We start from the raw sequence: 20,048 nt of genomic DNA, 5'->3' as shown, positions 1-20,048 counted from the left end.
CAGAGATTTGAAAGTGGACGCTGTTGTGGAAGAGGCCAACCCAGCAACTTACGATTTCTATCTTAATTGCGAAATGACGCTTGACCATATACGTCAAGAATTTTCAATGGATGATGATAATAACGATATTGAAAAGGACATTAGATCAAGTGATGCTGAAGACCACTTTGCTGAGAAAACGAATACTGAATTTGATGGGGACAGTTTTGATAAAAAGAGTAATGCCATATTGCCATCAGAAAATGAAGAGGAACGCTCGCAGTTTGATCACGATAGTTTGAATTCTACAACTGAAAATGTTAATCAAGATAATTTGAATTCAAATGTTGTTGAAAAAGAGAATTCTACCATCGAGGAAGGCCCTGTGGAAAGGTTTGACCAAGACAGTTTGGATGCTGAAAACAGGCCTATATCACAAGAGAAAAACTGCAATTCAAGGCTGTACGTCGATCAAAAACAAGAAATGCTGACACTAAGTAAGCGTTGCAGTATTGTTTGCGATATTCCATTACGGAAAAGGCGTAGAAAATCGGATATAATCTGTGGGAGGGATGGAACTACCGTTGGAACGATTGAGAATGCACAAGAGAGTAATTTGGACTTTCTAAAACAGTTGGTAGATACTCCAGACTCAAAAGAAGAAACTGAGCACATTGGTACTAAAACCAATGGTAAAGATGCACCGCAAAACCGTGGTAAATCAAGTAACATAAGAAATCGACCAGCAGGCAAACAGGTTGCTCCAAAACAAGTCAATACCACGAATAAAACTACGAAGGATAAAATCAACAAAGACACTAAAGCTAAAGTTGTTGCAAAATCAAAAACTGCAACGAAGAATGATAAGGATACAAGTAAAATCCACGATTCTTCTCCCAAGGAAGATACCCCTCCTAAGGTAATCAGGCGGAGACAGGATTCGTCTACAGGTGTAATACCGCCTCCGGTACCATCTAAAACCCTTAAACCATCCTCAAATAAAAGAGCGGATACCACTAAAGTTCAGGCCCGAAAATCATCCATGGATGTAGTAAGAGCTACGAAGCCAGCACCAATTCGCAGAGCTCAGAGCCACGACGCTCAAAGAGCAGACAAAACTCCCATTCAAAAGACGAACACGGCATCAGCTGATAAAGCGAATGATAGTAGATCAGTACCTAGACATAAGGATAAGCCAAGTAGTGCGCCAGCACCAACAAAGCGATTACAACCTGTCAACAAAAGATCCGGTAAGTGATAAATATTTGAACAGTTATTGGTGGAGGATTTTACAGGAGATTCGGGCAACTGAAAATATTCAAGAAATTCAAGAAATAACTTTTCATTGGTGCAGTTTAATTGACAATGAAAGACAAATGTGCACTGCGATGTTACCAACTGTCAGCTCGAATGGGCTGAAAGCACCAGGTTTTCGCATACTAGTTTTGGATAATTGTTAACGCGGTTATCTTATCAGACCTTTCATTGATGATAAGGATAATACGATGCAACAGGGCTAGTAAAATATATAATGTACTAATACTCCATGTAGTATATTTCGCAGACTATAAATTGTATATTATGTGTTAATTTCCCAGCTGGGGCAATACAATGTGTTTTTATGGTCTGTTTTACTAAATATTCAAATCATGAATATGTGGATCTCACTGACTCAATGTAAATCGATTATTTTGTCTCAATTGGATTATGCAATACATCGGATTTCAAATTGAACTTTACAGTGCAATAAACCGCATATGATCCAAAGTCCGAATTGTGCGCCAAATATTTCATGTCAAGCTTGGGATGTTTTAAAGTCACCCTGAAGCGATTGCAGAAGCAAATGTAGTGTGAAATCATCGTCACGGAGCTAGCAATCAATCTATGAATTTGCTTATGGTGTTTCATACAAAATTCCTAACTTGCACAGCATCCATTTAACCACAAACAGTTCGTTCGCTACTCATTGTACGAACTATTGCTATAATATAACAATAATGCTAACATCTGTTCTGTGTATTCGGTTTGTAATGTATGATTATTCTATTTTTCAAATCAATAGACCCAATCAAACATGTACATGTGTACTATGTAAATATTAGAATTTCCGTCGAATAAATCAATCAGGGAGTGGATCACACAATCCGTTCTGATGAATCACGTTAATTTCGACAAAAACAAGTAATGAAATCCTCGAATGACTTATTGTCGTATTGCTGCATATAAATCTATTTGAATTCATTACGTATAAACTTTATCCCTTCCTGGGGTCACTTCCTATGAACACGTGTTGCTTTTCGGAGCAAAATCCCCAGACAAACTTATGTTATAACGTTATAACCTGTTGTTTTTGTATTATAAATGATCATATAAGTTTGTCAAATAGATGAAATAAAATGAAAAAAAACGTCATCAAAATGTCACGCAATGATACGTAGTCTGATGCACCTGTGACCGGTCATATATTATTCAGATCATATATCATTAGCAAAACAGATTAGACACATCGATTCTATTTTCATATACATACATATACTGCGTCGTAGTTTTTATGCTGACTTGATCTGTTTTAACTTACTATCGTATATACCGTACCACTCCCACGTGTTCCCTCCACATGTTTAGTAGTAAAACTGTTTTTCATTATTACAGCAGCTCCAAAACCAGTGCTAAAGCGTTCTTCGATCAGTTTGGATAATCGTAGTACACCGTGGGCAAAGGCTGACTTTGTTCCCATAAGGAAGGATAAAAAGGTTACCATATTTTCTAAAATGGCTCAATTACGCTTTGCTTTTAGAATTAACAACCTCAACCTAGGTCCAGTTGCTCAAAGGTCGTACGATGAATATATATTATGGTAGCGGGTACCATTATACATCCTCTGAGGAACTCGTTCCTAGTTTTGTACTTTCATCTGAATGATGGCAAGCTGCTGCTCCCGCAAAGACGATAATTTCTTTCGCTTATAGATATAGTTTGACACATCTTGTTTTTATGTTGTTGGCTTGAATACCAGTTTATCGTTGTGTTGCTTTATCCCCCTTCCATGTGTATTCTCTTTACAAGTACGTCGAGAACCACAAGGTAGAATGGAAATCCGATGCAAGAGTGAATTCCCTGCAGAATGTTGGATATAAACCTAAACGTGAAGAAAAGAAGGTATATAGTCTCCAACACAAATCATGTGCAATATATATGGCATAAGATTTTCAGATTTCCTTGAAAGAATCTTCTTTTCATTACACCACTTGGTGGGGGCACAATAGCTATTATTTCTACATTTTTTAAAAAGATTTTACATAAGAGTTTGTCGTTTGTTTTCAGTTTGTAGTACATCACAGATTAAAGTGGAATGCCGTATCTAAGGTAGCGGCGTTAATGAAACACACTCAAAAGAAACGTCAATTAGCAGAAAACGGTGGATCTATCGAAACGCCATCTGACGACCAAAAATCTACAACTTCAAAACAAGATCAGAACCGTTCTGCACCAAAAAACGGAAAAGGAAATAGGCCACACGGCAGAAAAGGATCTAATGCTACGAAAGATAGCAATGATGTCGCAGTAACCGAGGATATCGGACAAGCTATTGATGATACAAAGACTGAACAATCGATTGATAAGAAGGATAGCGAGACTGGTTCTGCAGCAGTAACACCGGTCGATACATCGACAAAAGATGCGATATCATCAAATACCGGTAACATTAATGATAACGTAGACCAGGAACGAAACGAAATCATAACTACAGATACTGAGACAACCGCAGATGCAGCTGACGAACAGGTAAAACGCAGTGTTTACAAGCCTTGAATTCGTTCAAATTGCTATTATCCTTTACATCAGAATTACGTGCGTTAGTTATGATCACCATACTCAAAATGACAAATCAAATTCGAACAACCATATGATGAATTTCCAATTACAACACTATCAGTCGGATCGTAAGGGCACGTTTCTAAAACTATACGAGATGAAACTATTAGATAAACACGAGGAAGAAATTAATTAATTTCATTACAGGAAAATCAGTAACTAATGTAATTAACGTATGTGTATATGTATCCTAGTCGTGCTGTGTTTTCTAATCAATACATGAATATGAACCCACGGGGCGCTCATTCCATTACTATCCCCTGTTTAATCAATGCAGTAAATACGGAGCGAGCTACGTTTCCAATCGACATTCAGACACGTTTCAGCGTTAGAATTTCAACAATTTCATTCTTTCGGAAAACATTAATCTTCTTACACACACTGCTGGTTCTATCGAATCAGTCTTTAGGACTTGATATTTTCCTCCTGGTAAGTCTATTATTGCTTCGTTTGCTCCCTGTGGTGTCATGTTGTTATGTTTTAGTGCGGAGTTTCTGGTTATTTAGCTGTGCGTTGTTGGCTAATTCCATGTTTGTTTACAGGGAAATAAATGTATTTCAATATTTTCGAGATTCAAGATAATATGAAACCATTCGTTTCATAACACCAGTATAAGATTAAAACTACTTATTTGAAACAACCTCTTGACATGATGACTAGACAATTCATCTTCTAAACCAGATCTTTTGCCATGCCGATAATTACAACATATTGTCTTTCTGAAAGTAGAACGTGCGTTATTTCGATGTACTTGAAATGTTAAACTCCACTTAAGCGGAAAAATATGAACTTTCTGACATGAAAAGGCATTATTAGTGACGTGTTTGTATAATAATGAGTGAATAGGGGTTGTTGTGTGTATATTTGCCGTTAATGACGGAAGCTAACGCTTGTTTTGTATAGGTTAACTTCGAAGACAGTGGCAGGGAACAGAGCGTTACTGAGCACCCTGACGACGACCTCGCGGACAAAATACAACAGCATGAATAAATTCTCCGCACCTTTGCTTCCAATTATTAACAGGTACGTTTCTAAATAAATGCGTTAGAATAAAATAAAATGGATAATAGATTATGTCTTAGTGTTTAGGTTGGTACTAGTGTGAAATTGCTTGCCGAGATATCTTTGACGGACTTTGAAATAAATACATATACATATGATTAAGTACCGTTTAGACTAACTATAGACTGGATGTGTTCCATAGATACGTGCCGAATCAATTCAGTTACCGTGTTAGAAATAAATCGAGTCCTTTGAGCTATTACAATTTCAGAAAGTGTTATGTATTTAGATTGTAAAATTCAGTAGAATATTTCAATGATTTTAATATTCGTATGAATAATCGATACGAATAGGAAATTCGAAAGAGAAATACGGCGTAATATCGTTTGTTATTGAATTGGTTATATTTGCGTATGTGTCTGCTAAAGCAGGTGCATTCATATTGTAAAGTGAAAAAAACTGGAATTACAGTATTGTATCTGGAGAAATCACAGGGCGCTAAAACTTGTGAACCACAATGAACCGGGGCTTTTGTTGTTGGCCTTTCATTTGTAATTGAGTAGATTATACGAATTCCAGAAGGGCTAACAACCATTAAAACCCTCTTCAATCAACCAAAACTTTGTTCTTTAATCGGAATTAATCTAGAATTTGAACCGAAATCTAAAGCTGTTATTCAAGATTCAACAGCCTTTTTGATATAGGTACTTTAATGATTTTGATTATAACTCAAATAAACCAAAGAGACTTTTGAAAAGAAGCCAGTTACCCTTGATCGTACCGCCTTCCAATTTGATGAATTTGTATACACGAAATCATATTAAGAAATAAATTCTGAGATTTTGAAATCGTTCGCTCGTAGGATCTGCCGTGACCGCATTCATATGTGTAAGAACTTCACTGATATAAACAAACTACGGATTGTATGTAATTTACCGGTAGCTTTTGATAACAGAGCGAATCTAATGCCATACCAGTTTAAATATGCTTAGCGCTCGTTGTCATGAAAGTCGTGTTGGCGTTTATTCAGCAGGCTTTCTACGTTACGCAGGGGACTACTACTGGATTACTGAAATACCAATATAAGCTAGCGTTCACCGAATTTTCTATTTAGTCATTAAGTGGATTCGTTTACTTAACGACAACTATTCATGAAATAATTTCATAATCCGTGAAATGAATAATCCTTCGCACGATGGTTTGTAAGTAAATTATACCTGACAAGGTATGTAGTGTTGCGGTCAGTAGTAGTCTTTGATATAGGTTGTTAATCAGATGGTATCTCTAAATGCATTATAGTTGATTTGATGAAATGAAACACCAATCTATGAGTATGTTGATACGCGTGTGGTGTGGAATATGACTCTATAGTCGTAAACCGCTCAATACATGTATATTGCTTTCATCAAATTCCCAAGCTCTAGTAGAATAGCCACATTCTGACGTGGATGATAGATTATAAGTTTAAAAAACTGAATTCCCGAACTGTATTCGCTCTTCAAAAGGGGCACGATTCTCGAAAACGTTGCTAGAGTAAAACGACCTTAATGTGTCGATAATCTTCAAATATTGGCTCATGTAATGAACTGTATTTTCTTTTTTAGTTAGAAATCATTTCGTTGCTGAAGGAAATCCTTTGTGACAGCTACTGGAATATAAATTCGAAAATTATCATATCTCAATAACCACCGTATGCGCGAAAACGCTTACCACCTTCAAGGTCGTTGGATTTCTTGCAAAGACATTTTGACCGTTTCCGTAAAATAAAATTGTTTCTTATCGTAAATCTGTTGAGATACCCGGTGTAAATGGCTGAAACGAACAACCAGAACACCCAACTTTTATCACCAAACACAAGTCGTAGACAAATTCGACATGACGACAGTACTGAACATTTCTATCACAAGCCCAGCGGAGGCCAAGCCTACGTGCCGCTTTTTAGCGACCGACTTCGAGCTCGGGCGAAAGTAGGCTCGCTAGATAATGCCCATTACAAGCCGGGTGGAGGTGATGTACGAATTCTGGACGAAAAACCACAATGGAACACTGGCGCAAAGATCGGTTCACTGGAAAATGCTAACTATACCCCACGAGGCGGTAACGTCGACGTTTACGACGAAAAGCTTCGTTGGAACGCGCAGTCGAAAGTAGGCTCTTTGGAAAATTCTAAGTATACACCGCGTGGCGGTAACGTCCATATTCTGGACGAGAAACCGCAATGGAACACAACGTCGAAAATCCGATCTTTGGATAACGTTAGATATAAACCGGCCGGCGGTAACGTGAAAATCTACGATGAAGATGTAAGGTGGAACGCCAGACCTAAAGTTCAATCGCTCGCGAACGCAAACCACAAACCAACCGGTGGTAACGTGCGAATCTATGACGAAAAGTTAGAATGGAATACGAAACCTAAAGTCGGGTCCTTAGAAAAGGTTGGACATAAACCGGCAGGCGGAAACGTTAAGATCTATGACGAGGATGTCAGATGGAACGCAAATGCTAAGGTCGGTTCGTTTGATAACGTACACCATAAACCTCAGGGTGGAAATGTTAGAATCCTGGATGAAAGGCAGCAATGGACGGCCACTCCGAGAGTGGGGTCTTTAGAAAACTATATGTATACTCCGTCCGGCGGTAACGTTAGTATTTATGACGAGAAATTACACTGGGATCCGAAATCAAAAGTTAATTCCTTAGAAAACATCAACTATAAACCGCATGGTGGAAACATAGCCATTCTAGATGACAAACCAAAATGGCTGGCTTCTCCTCGTGTCGGCTCTTTAGAAAATAAAAATCATAAACCCACTGGCGGAAATGTACAAATATTCGATGATAAACCAAATTGGCGAGCGAAATCGAAAGTTGATTCTTTCGCTAATGTCGGTTACGTACCCCAAGGGGGTAACGTCGCGATATTGGACGAAAAACGGGTGTGGGATGCCTCATCGCGAGTAGGCTCTCTGGAAAATCGTAATTATAAACCACACGGTGGTGACGTCAAAGTTTATAACGAATCTCTGCATTGGAAAGCCGACGCTAAAGTGCGCTCGTTAGACAACGTGGGGTACAGACCTCACGGCGGTGACGTCAGAATCTTAGACGAGAAACTTCATTGGGAAAGCGAAGGACAAATCCACTCGTTGGATAACATCGGTTATAAGCCCAGTTTCGGTTACGTGTTTAAAGAGAAAGAATACGCCGGCAAAGAGAACCTCGGTTGGTTCAAACGGAAAAAATGGTGGGAAGACATTCAGAAGAAGTATTACGACGAAGAAGTGGAAATTTCGTCTCGAGCGCCATCCAGAGTGCAGCCATCACGTGGACCATCCAGACAACCGTCAAGAGAACAATCAAAACATCTTCAGCTACCAAAGATTTAACGCATATCAATTCTAGATATTTTAAGTTATCATATCACTAGCCACTTAATGTTGTGTCACTTCAATAGACGACAATTTCAACGACTTTCAGAGTGTTCATTTGAGATCGTTTAAAATGATGTATGTTTATTTGCTTAATTCAATGTCATGCGAACAGAGTGTGTCACTTATAGCATCACGAATTGAAATGCTGATTTTGAAGTTTCATATCATAATGAAACAAGCTGCATGTCTGTATACTATTTGTTAGAATTTATGGCAATAATATCAATTTCAATCTAATATTTGTAATATTCCGCAAGCTTCTTGTCTTGTAGGCAGTCCATATTCTACTACATTTCAAATCTTACACCTTAGACATTCCACGGTGAATAGATTCATTGGTTGTAGCGTCGGTTGTAAGCCACTTTCGAATATGCTTGAAAAATAACATCCTCCCTTGGCATAGATTCGTTATACGGAAACTATCGAGGCTCGAATGCCATCAGGTTCGAATCCCCACCGAGGGAGGATGGAAGTCACTGCCATCTATCTATACCTGGTAGGAGATTGTATGGGTGTTTGTTACTATTAGCATATGTTTATCAGAGTTTTTCTCAAGCTATTCCTAGTCCTTTCGCTTAGTGAGAATAGTGATTTATTCTCTCGTAGCTTTAAACAAATCTGTGATAACTATGTATATAACTAGTCAGTAGTTGCAATTGGTTGCTTTAAATTGGTTTGAATCTGACTATAGTTTCATGCCAGCCACCACCAACATATCTGTTATTTTGTTCCATTGGTAGCGTGCCTTAGATGTTTTTTTAAATGTAAAAGTTGTTTACTTAAAGTCTATTCATATGGTTATTGTTTTAAAGTATATAGAGTAATAAAGATTTGCCCTTCATATAGTATTGAAATATTAGGGTATATATATTTTCGACGTCTTATCCGTGGGCTCATCCTCGGCCTCAGTGACTAAGTTTCGCAATAGGTTTGCTGGATCTAGGATGAGTAGCGTGTATAGGTACGAATCCCTGTTTCTTTTTTAGATCAGACACAGGGAAGATGAGACTATGTCAGAGAGAGTAGCTTAGCTTAGGGTCTTCTATATCCTCTGATCGGCGGGACTTATATGGTTTATTTTTGAAGGGTGATGGATAATTTGTTAAGCAATGCATATCAGTATATCAAAACTAAAAGTATTATATATGATATTTCGAGAAGTGAATGAGATACCACCTCATTGATGAGTACATATTACAATTTTGCTCAAACTGGGTTTTATACATATATCTAGCTATTATTGCAAAGTAGCGCCTATTTTATATACATATACGATATATGTCGTATAATACAGCATGTTTGACGGCGCCGTTCCGTTTATTTGTAATGTTATGTATTCTTAACTTTCTTAATGAATTAAAATCTGGGAAACTGACGAATAAACTATCTAAAGTGATTAACGTTATTTTCCGTTGCTCGCCGGTTCGCTATGAGAAATACACTACTTCCGAACGACTGTAAGACAAATGCTGGATTCTCTGAATATGATAGGTATGCATCCGCTTGAAGAGGTGTGGCTTTAAGATACCGGTATCGCATCACCTGTGGAAATATGAATTATTTGTGACACAACACGAGCAAGAACATATCGTCGTAGTTTAGTCGACCATTTAACAACAAAAGGCATGAGTGTCGGAAATTAATTCTGTCAATACTGACAGCTCAGACAGGATAAATCTTCTTACGCGCTCTAATGTATACCAGCAATCTATCTATCTATGTATAAGTAAATGGGATCTGTGCAATTGGTCCCCTAATACATATAGCAATTCCACATCTGCTGTCCTCCTCTACTCTTCTATCTATTTATTCGTTTTTTTCGCCGACGGATGCACAAGATGGTAACCCATTATCCTAATCAATATGATGTACTCGCATAGAACGATTCGGCTCGTATAAATCTGTAGCTGCCATTTTTCCGATATCTGCAGACAACTGATGGCTTCCGTAACTTCCATCTTCCGCCGTGAGGACGTCATCATTGGAGATTTTTCGAATACCACCCACTGCCCGACTGCCAGGTGACAAAATGGCCACGCTATTCTCTTTAAGCAGTTCTCGGAAGCCCGTTCTAAATCACATCGTGTTTATTTAGTCACTCGACAACGCGAATGACGCCCTCGGGAATGTTAAAATTTCTCGACTGTTTTCGTTTAGCACGGTTTGACCTCGAAATGCCATTAACACAATCAATTTCTCTTTCACTCGCTTTGCATTTTGATGTAACAGTACTTTCTTAAATCATATCGATGATAGGAATATGTTTTTCGTTCATTCTTTGTAAAATACTTCCTGTTGTTTATTTAAAGTAACTTTTCCATTGTCAACAAAAAATATGATCTATTTATTCAAAAAAGATGACGGCAATTCTTAAGTTAATTCGCATGAGACATCAAGCGAATTAACTAACGAATCGCCGTCGCCAACAACGTCGCCAAGACAGCCTCCAACAAGTTTCATCTCAGAAAATCTGACAGATGGGTTTATTAAGAGTGTGGAGATGAAAGTTGTATTGTTTTCAAAGGATTAGATTTATAATCTTGTCTTCAACAGCTATATTCATCGTCCAATTGTCTTCGACTAATCGGATGTACGTCCCGGGTGACACAATGATGTATAGATATCGGTGTTTTTTTTTGTTCGAGCTGAAAACAACACTCTAATTCTCTTCACACATCATCGAACGCGCTAGCGAAAGATGAAATAATGAACAGTATGATTAATAACCAGACCGACGGAAATCAATAGACGTTCTAGCTCAAGGTCGTTTATAGTTGTCTTACAGCCGTTTAGGAATAGAACGGCCGTTTAGGTATAGAAGGTTCGAACCCCGCTAGTTACGGTTGTTACCACGTAGGAACAGTTGCTAAACGTTTGTTTGATGCAGCCTCTGTTATCATACCTCATTTTATGGTACGTGAATTTCAAGGTTCAGTTAAACTAACAATTCTGGTTCATTTGTTGTTGGTTACTTCGTCAATGAGGACAAGAATAAATTCAAAAAACTAAGCCTAAACTTTTTCATGGAACTGGAACCAGGACCCATTTTCACAATCATTATTTAGTTACATTTAACTGACAAATATACATGGTAACGCCATTAAAATCTCGTTTACACTGAAAATTACTATATCAGCTGCAACCACTTGTTATATAGATACGATGTTCTCAGACCATTCTCAGACCATCGTTATCTTACAGGACACATAGGCTGCTCGAGTGTTCAGCGAGAATCGCGGTCGCTCGCATCCTCATCCCGCGAATCAGCGACCGATATGAAATAATAGTGCGGTGCGTCCAGACTCGTGAATAAAAGATCAGTTTGATGATGTTTGTCTGGCCGACGACGTGCGTGTATAGTCGTTCATCGATTTCAGAATTGCCGTCGATTCATTCGAGTCAAAAGCCACCAAATAAACACCATCATCGCCAAATATCGTTCAACCTCTTTGAATCGGGCTATGATTGCTGTACTTGATAAATTGTGTACGATTTATTATCATTTTTTTCGATGGTACGCATACCACTACCACGACGGCACGGTGTTTAGGAGTAGACTTGACAGCTGCTGCGTGGCTGCCTTATAAATAATAATAAAACCGCTTGAGGTATAATATCGGTTAATCAAAAACGAATAATAATTCACATCTTCATCGAACAAATCTAGAACTCGGTCTCCTTTTACGCACTTTACTCCGTTCGTTGTTCTCGTTTCATCCCTCGAAAATTATCAAGCGTTATATAAAACTGACAACACGAAAAATGATTTTCCATTTATTACGTTCGGGCGGTCGTTCATTTCATTTCTGGACACCCATTATTCGTTTCCCTGAGTGTCTGAAAAGAAATTTCCGATAACTCGCGGTGTTAAAAGCGCGGAATTTTATACGCCACAAAAAGTCGTTTCAGCGAACTAGGGAAATACCGATTTTGATTTCCGACGGAGTGAAATAGACTCCGCGAAAGACATTCAAATCAATTCAAATTTATTCCTTTCATACTATGTATGGTGATTTTTTATTCGTTACATTAGTGCGAGCTCGGAGTGCAGCTAGATATTTGACGATGATGTCATTTATCACCAGAAGCCGAAGACAACGTCATTTGCAAGAAAATCGTTTTTCGTGTATTGACGTAAGATATTTTAGCGCCTTAATGCGAGAATTGATGAAGGCCATATGCCATACCGCGGTATATGCAAATAATACGATCGCATTAAAGTAATAAAATCGCTCATTTCTAGACATTTGACAAATGCATCGACCTTCAGCTTATTCGAAGTTAACTAGCTACAAACCGCGCGAGCTCTGTGAACTTGTAGAACTTTGGTATATTTTTGAACATCGTTTATCGAGGATCATCATATATGATACACACATATATAATACTTAAAGAAAATCCATTTTGGCGAACCGCCAAATACCAGATATAGGCATACTATCATTCGTCGAGTGCGGGGAATCAGTTCGTGGCAAACCGTCATGACAATCGCTGATATTCTTTTTTCGAATTTGCGTCGTATATAGTCACTTCATCTAAAATGATTTTCGAATGGAACCCTGTTTTTTAAGTTCAAAATTATTGGTAACTATCATTTTTGGTATTTGCTTTTTCGATACGCTTATAAGGGACCTAAATCAGCTTGCAATCACTTGATATCCGAGATAAATGAACGTGATATTGGAAACGAGAGCGACCAAAACAGTTCAAAATTTTAAATAGATTTTTCTCAGTTTCAGCGCAAGTGAATATTCGATGGTTCGCCAGAAAGCCAACGTTGTAATCAAGCACAAAATCATTTTGTGTACATCATATGTATCTTTTTCACCCAAACGCTCCTTGACTGGCCACCACTCCTGCAGTCAGAATAAGGGCATCGTCATAATCCGCTTTATATAGGAAACACGAAACTGTAGGCTTATCGGAGACACCCGTGCATTCACTTTTGACCGATCAAAGGAACCCCTTCTGAGATATACGATTACAATACTTTTGAAGTTATTTTCGAATCGTAGATTAACAGTGAATCTAAACCCCCGTTTGTCAATCTGAATCCCCGCTGGGTAATACGGTATCAATCTAAAAAGTAGTCTTTCAAACGAGATCAAACTTCTCGCGAGATTTTCGTTTTTTTCATCACGAAATAGGTCGATGAAATGTTATCGAAATAAACGCGTTCATTAGTGACAAATCCAGGCGGAATTTCGCGGGCAAATGACACGAGAAACTTCCTGAATCCCTATGCACCCTGTCTCTCAGAGATCAGTTAACAATCTCTGAATATCCGTGTAGTGACCATCGATTGAATTCATCATGATTTTTATCAGACGTTATTGATAGGGAAGATCGGAGTGAGGGTATTTTTTGTTTAATCAGTAGTGAAGTGTTTGCTGTGCCAAAAAACCACTCGGTGACGAATCCTCGCTTGCAACCAATATCTACCCTTCATCCATGATGCCACACGAACTTGGAAGAATTTTTGGCCATTTGTTAGCGATTCCGGATACTGCACGCTTGCTTTCTGTGATCTAGTACAACGATATCTGATGTACAATATATATATATATATATATATATAAATATATATATATATATATTTATATATATATATATATATATATATATATATATATATATATATATATATATATATTGTACATATATATATATATATATATATATATATATATATATATATATATATATATATATATATATATATATATATATATATATGTACAATATATATATATATATATATATATATATATATATATATATATATATATATATATATATATATATATATATATATATATATATATATATATATATATATATATATATATATATATATATATATATATATATATATATATATATATATATATATATATATATATATATATATATATATATATATATATATAGAAAGGGTCAAGTTTTTTTACCCGGAAAACTTTCGAGATAAATGTTGTCATGTTTCAAGATCGCACGTCAACAGTTTACATTTCAATTGTCCTCCTTGTGCAAAAATATTTTTATCATTTTTCGGTGTTTCGCCTTCGATTTGAAAATTTCATTTCGTGTTATGAAAGCTTTTAAAGAAAAATAAATGGATGGCTTCAATAGTTCTTGAAAATCTAGCCATGTATGCTTGATTGGTATTTTTCATTAGGTAAGTGTTCGTTGTAGCTGAACATCAATTAGTAAATGTAACTGTACTGTATGGACGCGAGACAATGCTTGACTTTAGTAATTACGCTTAAGTGCTTCAACCTCAGTTGAACCGATCTTCGAAGAAGTTAAGTTGCCTTTTTTCAGTTTCCGATCGGAAACTCGCCAGAAAAACTACTTTCATGATATATTTCTACCACTTAAGCATGTACATCAATGAGAACTATGATCGGGTAATATAAACATATACCGCGGATGAGTCGTATATTGTTTCACTCGACTAAGGCTTGATAACGATTGAGCTTAACATTTTCGTGAGACTGTCATTTCTATATAGGCGTATTACTAGGTTTGATAACGTATATAGTTTATCAAAGTTTGTCGGTTGTTTTGCAGCATTTTTTCGGTCACTAGCGACGGTCTCATCTCATTTCATTATTGTTAGGACTGGCGTCACTATAGTTAAAAAACCTTACTTTTTACGGACGAGCTACTGAGAGGACATCCAAAACTTCCAACGTATCATGTCACCGGCCGGAACAATGTCACCAATCTGTATACGACAATAATGCAATTCCCAAGAAACCAGCGTCATCGTATGACAGATGAGCCCAATCGGACGCTGGCTTGCGTTTTTTCTCCGACAAAATGCTTTTGAACGCACAGTCATCACGTATCCGGAAGGATGTTTCATGCTAATGGAAACCTTCCCCGGGTCGGAATTTTTAAACACGCACATCTCTCTGCGTGGATTGTGTCTTTGGCAGTTCTATACAAACAATTGCGAATCGCGTGAGATAGCTATTTGTAGCCGAAAAAGCGGCGTCGAAAGAGTTTTTCTGACGTTCGTCAAGTTTACCTCATTAACGGACTTCTTTCGGCGTTTGTCGACGACAACAACAGATTAGACAAAACCTAGAGGAGAAAAACGTCACATCGCAACAACAGACTTCTTTCTTATCGGCAATATTTACGACGCTTATATCTTTAACAGGTTTCGGCTCATCCTTGACCTTTAGAAGACGTCGTTGGGCAATATTTACGCCAGGAACCGGCTTAAGAAAAAATTAATTGCTAACTTGAAAACCTCGATAACTTTCTTTAATGATGACTAGATTCGTTATCGAGAGATGAGGCTGTCGATCAAAGCCCTCATTAAAACTAACACAAATCATGATTAGGATCTTTTGTAATAACGAACGCACTTTTGAAACTATTATAAAACTTTTCAATCGATGAAAACGAAAACGTCAATTTTTATATTCAACTGTATTTACTTTGAGTTTAACGAAGTTATAAGTTTTAAGAATCATTTGAGGCCGTGTTTTTCGTGGGGTCTGTCGAATATGTATCTATAACCGTAAAACATATACCGAGGTACGCAAATGAAAAGGACTTGAAACGTTTTAACACGATTTTGAAGTTAAAACTGCGTGAAATAACATCGCATATTGATGAACCAGTAGACGCATCATCGAAACTGCAGCAACGTGGTATTCAAACGATTCCCAACTTCAGAGGGACGAAGCGACGAGTAACCAATTTTTTTCCCGGTGACAATCTTTGTGTTTAGTTTGTTATGATTGGCTCGATATGAATGTCGTATGTTGCAATCTTTCGGTTTCACCTCGATAAATCTCCGGCTCTATTTGTCAACCGAAGATCCGATAACGAATCTCAGAAAACAATAAATCATTTTCAGTCGAATGGCTGTTAAATTTGTCATGAAATAACGGCTTCCCGAGAGGATGTCGACTGGCACAGTTGATTGTTAGATTATATCTAGACTTTATACCCGATTTTACGATACCCGGCGTCATTTTAGGACGACACTCTTCGTATTCACACCTTCAGTGATATGCATTTTATCGTGTTAGGATGTTATGAGCATTCAAACGAAAATTGAAAATATCTTTTTTATCTTGAAAATGAGAGCTATAGACCTTTAAATCTTCGAAAACGAATATCTTACCCTAAAGGTGCGCTCGTTTTTGTGGTGCGCGCGTCAATTTACTTTTTTTGTAAGTATCCATTGTAACTTCAAAACTGAATGCATCCTTTTTGAAATATCTATCGATAGTCCCTACAAGGGCCCTTGAGATCTTTGGTTTTTTAATGGTGCAACTGTTCTTCAAATGGAGCGCCATCTAAATCAACTTCAATAAAGTATCCCTCGGGTAACTACTATTAGGATAATTGATGAGGATAGGTTGGTGAATGTATCATAGTATGTTCTTTGTTTGTGTAGTTTGTTAGATATTAAATGTTGTAATTATCTTTCAATTTTCTGAATTATTCATCACTGGGAAAATATCGCTGGCGGCGCGGCGTCTCTGTCAACAGGCATTTCATAGAATGTCTCGATAATGATCCCCAATTGTTGTCGTTACGATTTTGTGACAGAAATTTTCTGTGGGCAAAAAGGGTAACACGTTGCTTTACCCCAGGTTACCACGTTAATGTGGTGAGGTGTGATATATATATTCCACGAGGAAAAAGTTCGATCGTTTATTAAAAGTTTTGTACTCCGATTTCCGATTTGAACGGCTGAACTCAGACGCGACCCGATCGTCTGCGGTTCGTACGTAATGTCACATTGTGAGGTCGAGTCGCTGATTCAGCCAAGACTCGTGTGACGTGAGATCCACGATCATATACGTGGCTGTTGATTCGGCTACGCACGACTTAACGAGCGGTCTGCACTTACGGCCACATAAGATCCGTCCCGATCCGATCCAATCGTAAGAAATAAAACTCGTCCGATTGGCTTACGACTGGTCTGCGATCAATTTTAAACACCTTAAGTACACTCACACTTCGCAGAAATTCTCCAATTGAAAAATCGGCGACTGGTTGCCGATTCCTTACGGCCGGAAGATCAGGTCGAATCTTATGCGATCTGAACTAGTCTTATGCTGCGCCCCCATCAGGTTTGGTGGGTGTATGAGGGACGCACTAAATAAGATATAAAGGCTCGTTCTCTTTTCTCATCATTTTTCTATACTTGCGTAATAAACGACTTGTTCTTGCACGATGGCGACACGTGAACGTACTCAATATATATATATATATCTAATCATCAATCTGACGTGTGGCACCGGTCGAACGTTTTATCAGATTATACAAAATCACACCAGATGCAATTCTATCGTAGCGGGATACCCATTCTATCTATTCGCCTCAACTATTCCACCCGCTTTGCAACAAGTTGAATGCGATTCCGCCCATTTTTACGCGTGTATGAATCAGTTCGGATACATGACGGTAGCCGTGACGTCTGCAGTGGTGGTATTGTGACTGAGATACTCCGACGTTCAGATGCCGATGGATATTTGATATTTACGCGAAACTAAACAGCAAACGCAAATACAGCAGGTAAGTGTTTGCTCTGTTTATGAAGTTTTGTTCTCGTTGTGCATTTGCGAACGTATTTTTTTCAATCGATAAAAAGGAACTAGACGGATGGCGACTATTGCTAGGGTACAATCGCATTTTCCTCAAGATAGAAACCTATACTACTATAGATTTCGCCACAACTAGCCCATAGCGTATATTCAGGTTCTATTTTTTCTTTTGTTTTATTGTACTATTGTTGTTATTTTACGAAAAAAATATGCAATTCGTGCATTAACTTCTCCATGAGTTACATCTTTTTTATGTTCACGATCGTCTATTAGTGATATGGTAGACAGTTAGAAATACGTTCCACTCCGTCGCATAAATCCATCATTTTATTCGGGACGCGTGTCTCGACGGCTGCACGAAAACAAGCATAAAGTGGTTGTTGTTGCGTGCGCAATCGCTGCACAAATATCACAAAAAAACCTTCCAGCTAGATTATTGTCATTAGAGCAGTCTGGCGTAATTGCTGCAATTAATTGAATATAAAACGTAGAAAGAAAGACTGAGAAATACAGTTCCCAGATTAGTGATAAAATCAAGTTTTATTCATATATTTCTTATGACGCTAAATGCGCCGCGTAGGTACAGTGTAGGTGTTTCATAATCGCAGGTAGGAAAGTAGGCTCCAGGGTGTGCTATGTCGTCACGATGCGATGTGCTTAACCGGTAATACCATTCACGTATTTTCGAACATGTATTGTTAACCTATCGCTAATTTTGTATAGAGATTTGTTAAGAATATGTAAAATAAAGTTGAATTATTACAATGCATAGATAGAAACTTATACATTTGAGACATATTCTCAGACGGGACGAAGTTATGCTTATGGCGGCTCTTACGATTGGCGAATACTTATAGTGATATGTGCGCATATGGAATTTTACGTATATATACGATCTTACAAATCAGGATTTAGACATTTAGACCGGGGGTTCAAAAGCGAGGAGGCTGTCAATGATATCGTGACAGCCAGTTTTCACCAGTTTCTCCCTTCGTCAACGAATGTACATGATCGATTGCCTCCACTTTGGATTAAAATGACTAACATTAATCATAATTTAACCCCCCCCCCCTTACCATCCCCCGAACAAACCATCAATGTCGTAGCAACCTTTTCCGTGAAATCATCCTTCACCAGTTGCAAATTCAATGCTTGTCTTATTAAATTCAAATTCGTCATTATTGGCGAATTTTGCTGGCTGAAATTGGAATAAAACATTCGCTTTTTCATTCATGAGTATGGTATTGAAAGCATACAGGAAACCATCGATACGACATGTATAACAACGCATTAGAGACGATCAAAAACGTCGACCAGGAAACCTAGCCGCCTCCAAGATTCGAACCTATAACCCATAGATTGATTACCAAAATAATTAGCTCTACGGAGGACGACGCTACTTCGGTTTTACATAAAAATCGCAAAAAAATTATATCGTGCCGTGTGTTTGTTCTAACTACTGATTGCAACCACTTTAAATGTCGTCTACTCGTCGGTATCGGATAAGAGCAATTATCTGGTAACAAGTTAATGGATAATACGAATTTTGCACTGTCAAATAGCTCATTACACGCCAGAAAATATGCACGTGTATTGGATAATTAAAAATTGATCGTTGTTTCGTGTAACTTACTGATATTCACGCGGTAAGTGCGCACTTCAATATGTCTATGAATGTCTCAAGCGAGATACAGTACAATAAAGAACAAAATTATACATATCGCATTTAATGTTAATCTGTCATTTAATATTGATTTTGTATTATCATCCCCTACGCAGACGTAAAGCCACTTCTTTACGCTCGCTATTATGTTTTCAAACGCGTCAAGTACGCACGCACGTAATATAATCAAGTATTAATCATATTGCGATGTACACCACGCAAATGTAATTTTTTGTGGAGCAATAAACTCATTGTATTTGTAATTTTAATCTGGAAAATGAAATGAGGATACGCAAGTTATACTCATCGCAGATATTCTGTTTGAATTAATGAGGAGAATTAATCTGATATTGCGAACGTGTTTTGCAGATATTCATCCGAAATTAATTTCCCAAAAGATAATTTTCAATAAAGTGGTAAAACTGTTACTGAGAATATTTCTTCCACGCATCATTAATCTAATGTCAACACGAAAAGGGGCAGAATTATGCCACGCAATTGACGTGGAAATTCACC

The 20,048-nt window shown here is 37.6% G+C and overlaps 2 protein-coding genes across 2 annotated transcripts; both read left to right on the top strand.

Moving 5' to 3' along the window:
* The first annotated feature begins 7 nt into the window (after positions 1-7).
* LOC141907388 (uncharacterized) lies at positions 8-6,598 on the top strand. Its single transcript, XM_074797010.1, has 6 exons — positions 8-1,229; positions 2,632-2,732; positions 3,046-3,138; positions 3,304-3,765; positions 4,759-4,878; positions 6,462-6,598. Exons 1-5 carry the CDS (start codon positions 74-76, stop codon positions 4,843-4,845), a joined length of 1,899 nt encoding a protein of 632 aa, XP_074653111.1. The 5' UTR covers positions 8-73; the 3' UTR covers positions 4,846-4,878; positions 6,462-6,598.
* LOC141907389 (uncharacterized) lies at positions 6,475-9,619 on the top strand. The gene has a single exon (XM_074797011.1). It carries the CDS (start codon positions 6,666-6,668, stop codon positions 8,241-8,243), a length of 1,578 nt encoding a protein of 525 aa, XP_074653112.1. The 5' UTR covers positions 6,475-6,665; the 3' UTR covers positions 8,244-9,619.
* Positions 9,620-20,048: the final 10,429 nt, after the last annotated feature.

Source organism: Tubulanus polymorphus, chromosome 6 (assembly GCF_964204645.1).
Source record: "Tubulanus polymorphus chromosome 6, tnTubPoly1.2, whole genome shotgun sequence".
Classification (NCBI taxonomy): domain Eukaryota; kingdom Metazoa; phylum Nemertea; class Palaeonemertea; order Tubulaniformes; family Tubulanidae; genus Tubulanus; species Tubulanus polymorphus.
This window is presented reverse-complemented; position numbering and strand designations above follow the sequence as displayed.